The 12,567-nt window shown below is 32.7% G+C and overlaps 1 protein-coding gene and 1 pseudogene across 12 annotated transcripts; one reads left to right on the top strand and one right to left on the bottom strand.

The window, feature by feature from the left end:
- The first annotated feature begins 32 nt into the window (after positions 1 to 32).
- LOC111298017 (uncharacterized) lies at positions 33 to 11,859 on the top strand. 12 transcript variants are annotated; one of them, XR_016325885.1, is made up of 14 exons: positions 100 to 325; positions 423 to 510; positions 1,137 to 1,430; positions 1,721 to 1,879; positions 2,206 to 2,346; positions 2,666 to 2,722; positions 3,267 to 3,405; positions 3,879 to 3,983; positions 4,119 to 4,309; positions 5,405 to 5,446; positions 5,527 to 5,614; positions 7,228 to 7,338; positions 8,027 to 10,791; positions 10,891 to 11,859. XR_016325885.1 is itself a non-coding variant. In XM_022892695.2 (12 exons), exons 1-12 carry the CDS (start codon positions 180 to 182, stop codon positions 5,763 to 5,765), a joined length of 1,455 nt encoding a protein of 484 aa, XP_022748430.2. In that variant the 5' UTR covers positions 33 to 179; the 3' UTR covers positions 5,766 to 6,022. The 12 variants fall into 12 exon arrangements, 8 of the variants coding, with proteins under 8 accessions (XP_022748430.2, XP_089596707.1, XP_089596706.1 ...); XR_016325886.1 differs by having other exon boundaries at positions 10,507 to 10,791; XR_016325887.1 differs by lacking the exon at positions 8,027 to 10,791.
- Positions 10,144 to 11,611, bottom strand: LOC111298019 (protein MID1-COMPLEMENTING ACTIVITY 1-like; annotated as a pseudogene).
- Positions 11,860 to 12,567: the final 708 nt, after the last annotated feature.

The raw sequence follows: 12,567 nt of genomic DNA on the forward strand, positions 1-12,567 counted from the left end.
AGCACTCTGATCAAAATTGTTGAGATTATGGCGATGTATTCTAAATCAACGATAGAAACAGCTCAGATGCTTTATTACCATACGGCGCGTAGCACGGAATAAGAGGCAGCGTTTCTTGAAGAACGTGGAAATGAATCGCTTTTATGTGTCACACGCTTGCTGGTCTTTCAAAAATATAAATGCTTCATTTTCCAGTTAATTTTCCAACAAGGTTACCGGAGAAGATGCCTTCGGTGGCTATTCTGTTGCTCGTTTTAACTTTATTTTCGAATTCAAAAGCCGATCAAGATTTCGATGTTCGTCAACACCTCTCTACTGTGACAAGGTCTCGCTTTCTTTCGCTCTCCGTCGAATCGCAATTTCCGTTATCTTTGTATTTTTATTTTAATTATTTCTTTTTAAAAAAAAATTTTTTGGAGCAGATATGGTGCAGTGAAAGATATTGTTGACAATTCCTTCGTACCCTCTGATATTCCTGTTGGATGTACTCCTATCCACTTAAATCTTGTGGTAATTTTATTTTATTTTCATGAAATTTGAGTTTTTAGTTCTTGATAGCTAGAGATGCGGTTGAATTGAAAAAGGAAATAGATAATAGAATGATATGAATTTAGAGGTGTTTGTGGTGTGAATACTTTTAAAAATTAAGCCTTTTCCCTGTTAGTTTAGGTGAGTTGGTAGTAAAATTTTTTAGGGGAAACTTGTATAGGGGCAATTTGCAATGCACTTATGATGTGCTTTTTCCGGAGGCTTAATTAGGATGGCATTTTGAAATTCTTAATGACTTAGAATAATACTGCAAAGTTTGATTGCTGATGCATGAAAAAGTCGGGTTAAGTGTTGTGTGATGTTTTAGATTTTTAGCTTTTTCGGATATCTTTAAGATTTTCTTACTCTTTGAAAGGCATATTTTGAAGCTAGTATGTTATATTTCCTGTCCAAATCATAATAGCAAGTGATTAGGCTGCTTGTTCTTGTTGAATTGTTATTTGAGACTCATTGTTTTGTAGCCTTTTCTTTTTGTTATTTATCATTGAGATTTTTTGTGTGGTTTTGTATTACTTGTTGAATGCCCAAACTCTCTTGTTAGAAGATTAAGCGTAAAAGGGAGATTAATCCAAATTCAAATTTTTTAGGCAAGACATGGAACTCGTTCTCCTACTAAGAAGCGTATGAGAGAGTTGGAAAAGTTGGCTTCTCATATACAGGAACGTCTAAAAGATGCTAAAGAAAAGAATTTGTCCCTACTGAAAGTCCCTGCGTGGTTACTGAAATGGGAATCTCCCTGGAAAGGAAAATTGAAGGGTGGAGAATTGGATAGCAAAGGAGAGGAGGAATTGTATCAGCTTGGAATCAGGGTTAGGGAAAGATTTCCTGATATATTTAATGAGGAATACCACCCTGATGTGTATCCCATAAAGACTACGCAGGTTGGTTCTGTGTTTAAAATTTTATCTTCTATTATATAAATGCTTTATTCAAAGATTTTCCTTCAACTTGATTCCACAAACTTTTTCTCTTTATTTTAGAATTTCTTGTGTAATATATGGATGCTACTCCGTAACCCCTTTTTCTTTGTCTCCGTATTCATTCTTGAATGATGCCAGTTTTCATTACTTTTGATTTTATGACTCCAGCTCTGAATCTGGCCTATTGGTATATTTGTTTTTCTTGATTTATTTAGAACTCATGTGCATTTCTTTCTTATTTTGTGGGAAAGGTACCTCGGGCTTCTGCTAGTGCTGTGGCATTTGGCATGGGACTATTTAGTGGCAAAGGAAGTCTAGGGCCAGGGCGTTATCGAGCTTTTGCTGTTACAAGTGAAAGTCGTGCAAGTGACATAATCCTGAGGTTTTTTGATTGTTGTCAAACCTATAAGGTATATGTGATGTTTCTCCCTTATTAGTAAAGCACCAACACAAGTGTAGTTAATATATTTATGTGTTTCTAGTTTTTTCATATCTCTATAATGATACACTTTTTGCTACTTCAAATTTAAAAAGTTTAGTGCAAGAAAATTTTCTAAGAATTTTATGTTGGTCAAACATTCATTCTATTGTATTCCTTATTATTTCCATACTTCACAATCAGTACTTTTATCTCTTAGACATCTAACCTTCAACTTTTGAATAATAGTTCATTTATGCTGTAATTTAATTAGTCTGCTTTTTCATTTGCTTATTTAAAATGGATATATGAATGCAGGACTTTAGGAAAAACCAAGAGCCTGCTGTTGATAAGCTGAAAGAACCAATCCTTGCTGAGATTACCTGTGCATTAGCAAAGCGGTATGAGTTCAATTTCACAAGACAGGATATATCCTCTCTCTGGTTTCTGTGCAAACAGGTAGTCATCTTCTTTTCATGCAAATTTCTTAGTTCACTAGCAACATGCCGATGCATTGCTGCTATTCCAAAATTTTTTTATTTGTAGTTATTAATGTTCATGATAAATTTAATAAATCAGTAAGTATAATTTTATTTATAATTTTTTGATAAAAGCAATGATCAGTGAAAATTTATCACTTCTAGAGAATGGTCAAAGTTTTGGTCAAAATTGGTAATATTAAATGTATTGATACCCTTTCAAAATCAGAAAGTTCTAGTATTTATCAACTGAATTTTTTACTTATTCTTTTGGTTCCATTGGATTTTCAATATGGCAGGAAACGTCCTTGTTGGATATAACTGATCAAGCTTGCAATCTTTTCAGTCCCAATGAGGTATTTTCATGCCTCATTACACTTTATGAAGAAAACAGTATAAACAATTTTGTTGGAGTTAAGATCTGTTCTTTTGAAAGATGGGTATAGTTTCTATGCACATCTAATTACTTTTCGTATTGAAAATATCCTTAAATATGTTGAGCCCTAACCATTTTTCGGAATATAGATATTTTTTCAAAAACATTGATTATACTATTGCAGCTAAAACCTTTTATACAGTTTTTTTTTTTTTTTTTTCATCTTTGAATATATAATCTAATAAATATAAGTTTCCTGATCTCCACATGTATAAATTCATAGAAGAAAATGGCTTTATTAAGATAAATGTCTTGTTAGTTTCGATTAATTTGTCTTTGTTCCTTAAGTAAATATTCATATTGATAAGCAGGGAAAATTAAAAAAGATCTTTAATTTGAGGAATATGCTTCCCATGATTTATTCCTTTTATCTGTCATGTCAGTTTAGCTGTATACATTTAATTAATCTTGGTATCTTCCATGCTTTACGATTTTTCACCCACAAAAGCTGTCTAAATATTTAGGTTGCTTTGCTTGAGTGGACGGATGATTTAGAGGTGTTTATGTTGAAGGGCTACGGTGAATCCTTAAATTATAGAATGGGAGTGCCTTTGCTGAAAGATGTCGTGCAATCCATGGACCAAGCTATCAAGGCTAAAGAAGGTAATATTAGTATGAGATTTTGGTTGTTTAGTCTTTATATGTCAAGAAGTGAGAGATATATAGAAATGGTTATCCTTGAATTGCCTATAAATTGTTCTCATACTATATCCTGTAGTGATGCTGTTCTTTCTTAGTTTAGGAACTACAGACCAGGTTTAGCAAGGACAGAATAATTCGCATTTGCGACTATTATGTTATACCATCTGAGCATATGCATTATGTAATTAACTTCTTCTATCTATAACTTTTTCTTTACAAGTTTTTATTCTAGAGAATACAGTAGGGAAAACAATCAAGAGCATACTGTTGTTATTGTTGCCATTTATTAGCCTAGTTTCTAGATAGCTTGCTGAACCCAAAACAGGTCAGAAATGTTTTTCTTGTGATTATGGATTACTGATATACAAGGCAAAAGGTTGTTTGATAACGGCTTGTTTTCGACATTGACTCCCAAGTGTTTCCTTTATGTGTAGATAACCAAGCTCCTGGCAGTTATGAGAAGGCAAGACTGCGTTTTGCACATGCAGAAACTGTGGTTCCTTTTTCATGCTTGCTTGGGCTTTTCCTTGAAGGATCTGGTCAGTGGTTTCAGCCTTTTATCATTGCATCCTTGATATCTTTTTATACTTAAAGTACTTATAAGCATGATTATGTGCATCTGTGTAGGCTTTTAGCTATATGCTGATAATTTGGTGTTTATTTAAGCATTGCAGATTTCCAGCGAATACAAAGGGAGGAGCCTTTGGGTCTCCCTTCTAAGCCTCCTCATAAAAGAAATTGGAGAGGGAGCATTGTGGCACCTTTTGCTGGGAATAATATGCTAGTCTTATACAGCTGTCCCACTAATTCTTCAAGCAAATACTTCATGCAAGTCCTACACAATGAGCATCCGATCCCAATGCCTGTAAGCTATTCTTGGACTCTTTGGTTTCTTCTCTTACACTATGTTTGGATTGAGAGGAGGGAAAAGAAAGGAAAGGAAAGGAGAATAAAGGAAAGTAATGAAAACAGTAAAACCATTCCTTTGTTTGGATAAACTTTTAACTTAAAGGAAAGGAAAGAGATGGAAACCTAATAACTTTTGGTTTTCCTTGTAATCCTCACCTTTTTAATACCTCAATTTGGGAGAAAAGCTAAGGAAAGGATAGTTGAAAATATTTTATTTTTATGAAAAAACTATTATATCCATATTTTTATTAATGTATTAGATTTGATTATATAATTGACACATTCTACAAATATAATTTCCTTTTAAAAGTATTTTATATAATATCACAATTTATAAATATTTTATGATTTTTCAAGTCTTAACAACAAAACAAGTCAAATTATTGTCAGAATAAATTAAAAGACTGAATTAAACATAAAATTAAGAGTAAATCAATAACTAGCTAATACAACATACCGTATTATATATACTCAATTTTGTTCAAAAAAGATTTATTTGTACAAACTAGGTATAAAGATTTATATGTATATTATGTGTTACTTTATAAAAAAAAAAAAGGTTATAATTGGAAAAAAATATTATAATGAAATATTTCTTTTCCTTTTCATTATTTATCCAAACAACGGTTGTTAAAATTCAAAAAAAGGGTACATGTATCCTTTTTTTTACTTTAAAAAACTTTCTTTTCTTTTTCTTTCCTTTACTAATGTCTATTCAAACATAGTGGTAGTCTTTCAGTGATTCACTGGTTATACCAGCAGAAAGTAAAAGTCCTTTTCTTTTGTCTTTTACTAGTTAGGACAATGTGGAATTTTAGTGTCATCTTCTATCGGAAAAAGGGATGATTACATCACAAATATTAGAATATCATAATCACCTGCCACAATTTTCATCTTTTAATTTTGATCTTTTTCCTTGTTTCTTAGTGCTTAGAACTTATTGTTGTGGATGCCGCACTATTATATTATTTTGGAAGCACCTTTCTTATTTGTGCTTATGTCAATATCTTCTAATATTAATTTGATAGTGATGATGCTTTTTCATGAATAGGGTTGTGATGGTACTGATTTCTGTCCATTCGAAGTTTTCAAGGTACTATAATCGACCATCTTCTATGTTTACAAAACTAATGACTTAACTCCTAATAGTTATAACTTTCATCACACTTTCAGGACAGAATTGTGCATCCTCATTTAAAGCACGATTACAACACCCTTTGCAATGTCAATCTTGATCAGCCAAAGCAGAAGCCTGAAACCAGTAAGTTGTCGCAACTGTTCCGATGGCTCTTTTGGCCAGGGAACAATGATTCACCATCCCACACAGTTGAATTGTAGTTTGCTAATCAATAAACAAAAAAAGGTGTAATTCTTACTCTTTTTTCCTTGTTGCCACTCCATTCTTAGTGTGATTTTCAGCTACGGCGACAACTACTGTAGCAGAGTTTCATTCTAGATTGACTCCATTGCTAACACAAAACCAATTTTGCTGCAACAAGATTTCTTGGTATGATGGTTTTTTCTGATTGAAGGGTTCATGTAGGAGTCGTCAGATTCTCAACATTATAGTATCTTTTTTTCTCAACATTATGCTACTGATTTGCAACAAAAACTGAACACTTCAATCATAAGTTATGATACATTGGTGAATAAATATCTACATTTTGTACATGTTGCAGTAACTTTATTTTAGTTTCTTGAGGAGGTTCAAGGCTTCATGTATTGGTATGGTGGAGGAATTATTTTTCTCCCTTCACATCCTGTGTCAAGCAAGAAAAGAAAATATAATACTCGAAAGAAATGCTTAGTCTAACATTCTTATTAGGGCTGTAATCAAGTCGAGTTGATAAAGTAAAAAGTTCAAATTCAAGTTCAAGCTCAATTTAAAATTCGTTGCTCTCGATTTGAGCTTGATTTAGTTTTAAATTTCAAGTTTGAACTTGAGATAAAAGTTGATTAACCCTAGTTCATTCTATTAGGTTCGTTTATTAAATAAAAAACGAGTTAGATTTTCATGTTCAACTTTAAATTTGATTATTTGTATTCGATTTCAAACATGAATTCATATATAAGAATAAAATAATAATTTTTTAATTAAAATAATTAAAATATATATTAAAATATAAAAGTTCAATTAGGTTTATGAGTTACTTCAGTAGGACATTGGGAGGTTTGAATTCAATTTTTTTGATAAGTCGAGTTGTTCGAGTTCAATTTAATAATTGATATCGGAGTGTCTGCACATTATACAACTTGGATTAGGATTAAGGCAGATTTATCTAAAAATAAGATTGGTTTATACTTGGTTCAAATTTACTAAATAAATACATAAATAAGGTGGGTTGTAATAAGAAGATTGTGTGCACATTAGTTGGAAAAAAAAAAGCATGAATATGGATGTGATTATGGTCAGATTCATTATTATGTAATCTGTAGGAATAAATGGGCAAATTATGTTCACATGCAAATCTCATGATTTTATGCATGATTCTAGCAATGTAATCTGAAAGTTTTCATGTTTGGAAGGATGTTCTTAGTCTATATATTTTCTATTATTCTTTAGTAGAAGGCATAATAGAGTTTTTTTTTATCCTTAGGCAATCTTTTAGATTATTTTTTAAATTCTGTATCTCTTAGGTGAATTTTCTAGAGTGGTGGACTTTTATTGTTTTATATCATTGATTAGAATTCTTAGAATGGTGTTTCTGTATCCTTTAGTTTATAGTCTTGGTGATGAATTTTTATCTTTTTTAATCCAATAATTATATTCTGTCATTATTCAAATTTTTGTGAGTTATCTTTTTTGTAAGTTTTTCTATTCGTTGTTAATTTTTACATCTTAAATATCAATTTCGGGCATCAAATTGGTATTAGAGCTATGGCAGATCGTCGTCGTCAAGCACCAATAGAAGAGGTTGAAGCCAACATCGATATTGCAGTAATTACCAATGTTGACCCAATGGATGCTCTCATAGAAGAGATGAGGTAACAGATCTTTCAACTACAACATCAACTGTATATACAAAAAGAAAGAGAGAAGATAATGAGGCAACGAATGAGGAACAAAAAAAATGAAAGCAAAACCAATCCATATCGTGAAAATAATAGCGATTCTGATGATAGCACCCAATCTCACCCATGGCAAGTTAGAGATTATTTACGCATAATTCAATTTCAACTTACCATATTCAATCAAAGATAAAAATTCCTGAGTTCGAGGGAAAGATGCAATTTGAAGAATTTTTAGATCGGTTACACGGTAGAACGCATATTTGAATATCGTGATGCCCTTAAACAGTACAAGGTGAAGCTAGTGGCCATCAAACTTAAAAAGCATGCATCTTTTTGGTGGAAAAATCTAAATAAGCAAAAGGAAAGAAAAGGGAAGAGAAAAATTACAACTTGGGATAAGATAAAAAGATAGTTGAAAAGAAAATATCTCTTAGATAATTTTGACAATATGTCTTCCTTAGGCTCCATAATTTGAAATAAAGAGATCTTTCAGTAGAGGAGTATACGGTTGAGTTTGACCAACTTAGTTAAAATGTGAATTGGTGGAACAGAAAAAGTAGACTATTGCCTGATATCTTGAATGATTGAAGATTGAGATAGCTAATGTAGTGCAACAATAATCCTATTAGACTTTCAATGATGTATGCAAGCTTGCCCTCAGGATGGAGAGACAGCAAAAGGAGGCTAGTGGTAGCAATTTCAGATTTGGGTCTCAATAAGGGAAGCTTCAGTCTAATGAATAAACCAAAAGGTCTTTTAAATGTCAAGGGTTTGGACACATTACCTTAAAATGCTCAAATAAGAAGATTGTGACTCTAGTAAAGGAAGATTTTGAGAAAAATAAAAAGGAGTTGGCTGAAGAGGATCAAAACCTTGCAGAGGAGGAAAATGTGACTTATGGCGATTAGAGAGAATCATTAGTCATACAATGCAGCTTGATTATCATACCTGCTAAGGAAGAAAATTGGTTGCGTAAAAACGTGTTTCACATTCGATGTACTATCCGTGGGAAGGTATGTGATATTATAATTGATAGTAGAAGTTTTGAAAATGTTTTTACCTTTATGGTGTAGAAATTAGGCCTTAAGGCAGTGGATCACCCCGACCATATAAATTATATTGGCTGTAAAAAGAGAATGAAATCAAGGTGAGCAAGAGGTGTTTGGTTCTTTTTTTGCATTAGAAAGAATTACAATGAAGAAGTATGATGTGATGTAGCTCTGATGGATGTTTGTCATTTACTACTCAAAAGACCTTGGCATTATGATATGAGGGTTATTTATGATGGTTACCGTAACACTTACACATTTATGAAGGATGGATGCAAAATCATCTTGGCCCTACCAAGCCCATAGTAATGTCCAAACCAACCAAAAGGGAAGGAAGCAACTTGTTTATCAAGGTCAATTACAAAAAGAAAATTAAAATGGGTGGTACCATATATGCATTGGTATTGATTGAGGAAAATAAAAATAGTGAAGAGTCCCTTGCAGTAATACAACCATTATTGATAGAATTTTAAGAAGTTGTTCAGGAGAAGTTACCAACTAGTTTATCACCAATGAGGGACATTCAATATTGCATAAGCTTTATCCCAAGAGTCGTTCTATTCATTGGTTGCAGCCCTTTTGAAATTGTTCTTGGTAAGAATGCAATCTGTCATTTGTATTTAATTCAATTTTATGTTAATTAGAATTTTGATAGAGATGTAGAAGAAAAAGCCAAGAGTATCAAAATATTTTATAAATAGGTTCAAAATAAAATTTTGTAGGAAAATAAGAAATATAAAAGGGTAATAATCATGCATTGAAGATATGTGAAGTTCAAAGAACATGATTTAGTGTGGATTAACTTGCAAAAAGAAGAATTTCCTCTAGGGAAGTTTTGCAAATTACTACCTAAGGTAGATGGTCCATTTAGAATTCTCCAATGCATTGGGAAGAATACCTACAAGATAAAGCTTTCTGATACTTATGCAGTATCTTTCACCTTCAATGTTGTTGATTTGTCACCTTATCATTGAGAGAATACTAGTTCAGACTTAAGAATAAGTCTTTTTTAATCAGAGGAGATTGACACCGGAGTATATGCACATCATACCACTTGGGCTAAGACTAAGGTTGACTTATCCAAAAATAAGATGGGCTTATACTTGATCCAAATCCACTAAATAAATATATAAATAAGGTGGACTGGAATAGAGAGATTGTGTTCACATTAGCTGAAAAAGAAGAGCATGAATATGGATGGGATTGTGGTCAGATTTATTATCATGTAATCTGCAAGAGTAAATGAGCAGATTATGTTCACATGCAAATCTCATGATTTTAGTTATGATTCTAGTAATGCAATTTGAAAGTTTTCATGGTTGGAAGGATGTTCTTAGCTTATATATTTTCTATTATTCTTTGGTAAAAGGCATAATGGAGTTTTCTTTATCTTTAGGGAATCTTCTAGATTGTTTTTTAAGTTCTGTATCTCTTAGATAAATTTTTTAAAGTAGTGAACTTTTATTGTTCTGTATTCTTAATTAGAATTCTTAGAATGGTGTTTCTGTATCCTTTAGTTTTTAGTCTTTGTGGTGAACTTTTATCCCTTTTAATCTAATAATCATATTTGGCTATTAGTCAAATTCTTATGAGTTATTTTTTTATGAGTTTTTTTATTAACAGTTAATTTTCACATCTCAAACATCAATTCCTAACATCAATAATGATAAAATTGAATTCGAATTTATTAAAGTCAAATCCAAATAGTTTGGAAGCACTATCGTATCATTTACATCTTTGGCTCTTCTAATGGCGCAATGTTATAGATAATCACTTGAACGATGATTATGAATGAGGAATCCATGTGCTTACCCTCGAAGCCTCTGGCTTCAAGCTCCTGCCACTCCTGAACCATTGCATAACAGCAGCAAATGAGATGGGTTAGATAGTCATCGCATGATCATCCCTGCAAAACAAAATTCAATGCCTTAATTGCAAATTTTCTCATCAATTCTTTCTTCCATTGGATCGTGCAACCCCATAAAGCTGTGTTAGCAAATTGGGATCAGACTTGGAATCTGCATCTGCTATTGGTGTAACATTTTAACCATGTTAATCAGAAGAATCTTACATATTTGTTCTTTGGACGCAGCATTAGTTATGCCTGAAAATACTCCACAGGGATGGATGCAGGTTTTCAAGCCTGTGACATGAAAGAAAATATTAGGAGTTATCATGGAAAGCATGAGTTGATATCAAATATGCTGAAGCTATCAAGACTTTATTTGCAACCCACTTAAACAGGGTTCACTGCAACAATCGAATAGATCAACCTGCCATTTGGGCTTCAACCTATGTTGCCTGTCCCATATATTCGCAAAAACCAACTAAATCTAAAGCAGTCTCCAAGTATTTTGCTAGAATTTGCATTTCCCAGGTGAATGAGGAAAAAGCTAGACTCAGGTTAAAGTACTTACTGATCTGCTATAACATAAGTTGGGTTCATTGACAAGAAGCTTATGAACTTTCTTTCCAGGAAGCACATTAACAACATTTTCAGTCACATCAACGAGATGTTCAATCACACGGCATTGCTTGGAATCATTGATGGTTCGTGATCGTTGCAGCTCCACTTAGAGTTTTTCTTTTTCTTCTTGCAAAGCTTCCTGGAATGCCAGTTCAGGGTATCTCCGACGCAGGGTTATTTCCAGCATATTTGCATCTTTCTTTGTTCTGTCAGGCTTTGACATAACACTCTGGGCTTCTACATCTCTTCATCAAAACTGTTCTCTTTGATCCTGTTCCATTGCCTGTAAGCCTTCCTCTAAGTTCTTGATTAATCATTTCAAGATAAAAACTTTCCAATTATACGGTAACAGTTTCATTCTTACTTGCATTTGAAATTCATGAACAAGTGAAATCAAAGAGACGAGCTTAAGATATCGATCAATCTCAGCTTGTACTTGGCGAAACTGATAAACGATGCTCCATCCCCTGGCAAGCATGTAAAGGCAACTTTTGTCTCTACAACTCTCTACCAAGTCCAACGCTTTCTTCAGGGCCTCGTCCAGGCCATCCAATGGTTTTTTAATGGAAGGCAAAGTTACTAAGTCCGTCGATTTCAGCTTCTCTAACAAGTTACCTGTTAGCTTCACGTGCTCAGCCAGCTGCTGGCAGTTCTTTCGGTGTGTTGAGGCGTTTCTTGCTGATGATATGATCAGTGTTGTCAGCCCTAAAGAGCCTAGTCCTGAAGCCATGCTGGTTAGCTTTGGACGACTTTCGCCTAGTGGGAAATAACAGAAAGAGAGTGAGAGAATGAGTTTACGTGCCTGCTTTTTGATGATTTCATGGGTGTAGCATAGTGTTCTCCAGTTGCAAATTGCTGGTGTTGCTTGAGCTCAGCTCTTATACATATTTGTACTAAAAACCAAAATGAAAATGTTTGTTTTCTTATTGGAAAGAACACAAAGTCACAGATAATTTTTAAATTGTGAGGATTTTCTCCTATCCTGTTCTAATCCTAGGAAAAAGTCAAGATCAATGTGGATTTTTCTTTCTTTTTTAAGTTCCTACCATTATTTTTTGTAAGTAAAATTTGGGATTCATAAATTATTCAGTTTTTAAAATAAAAAATATATATCGTACTTGACAGCTTAAAATTAATTGCTGCAAATTATATATTCGACGTGATCTTAATAAAAAACTATTAAATCAAGATCTTTATATCGAAAAAAAAATTTATCAATTAAATCAATCTCTTATCAATAAGTTTTACCTTTTCTCTTTGTTAGTGTTGCATATACTTCTTTGTATTGTTGATTTGCTCTAAAGAGATATGCAGAGAGAAAAAGAGAATTAACAATTTGTTGTTGATATCTATTGCATGCTTTCATTTTTTATTTTCTTGGGTTTTCTTTTGGATGTCACACACCTTGTTGGCTTAATTTTTCTTTTCTTTCACTTTTTTCTATTTAAACTTTTGTTTTGTAATTAGTTTGTGTGGTAATTACATATGTTGTAAACATGTCAATGCAAAGGGCCTTCATGGTTAAGGAAGTTAAAAGAACAGCTTCATTCTTCAATTCATTATTATATTTTGTCATCAAACTTCTCTTCTTCTTTGTTCCTATACTCTATATATCACAACTCTAAAATCCCATTTAAAATCACCTTTGTTTTGTCACTTTTCTAACACATATTCCTTCTTTAAGCA

Source organism: Durio zibethinus, chromosome 12 (genome assembly GCF_047325235.1).
Source record: "Durio zibethinus cultivar Kanyao isolate XHJ-2024 chromosome 12, ASM4732523v1, whole genome shotgun sequence".
NCBI lineage: Eukaryota > Viridiplantae > Streptophyta > Magnoliopsida > Malvales > Malvaceae > Durio > Durio zibethinus.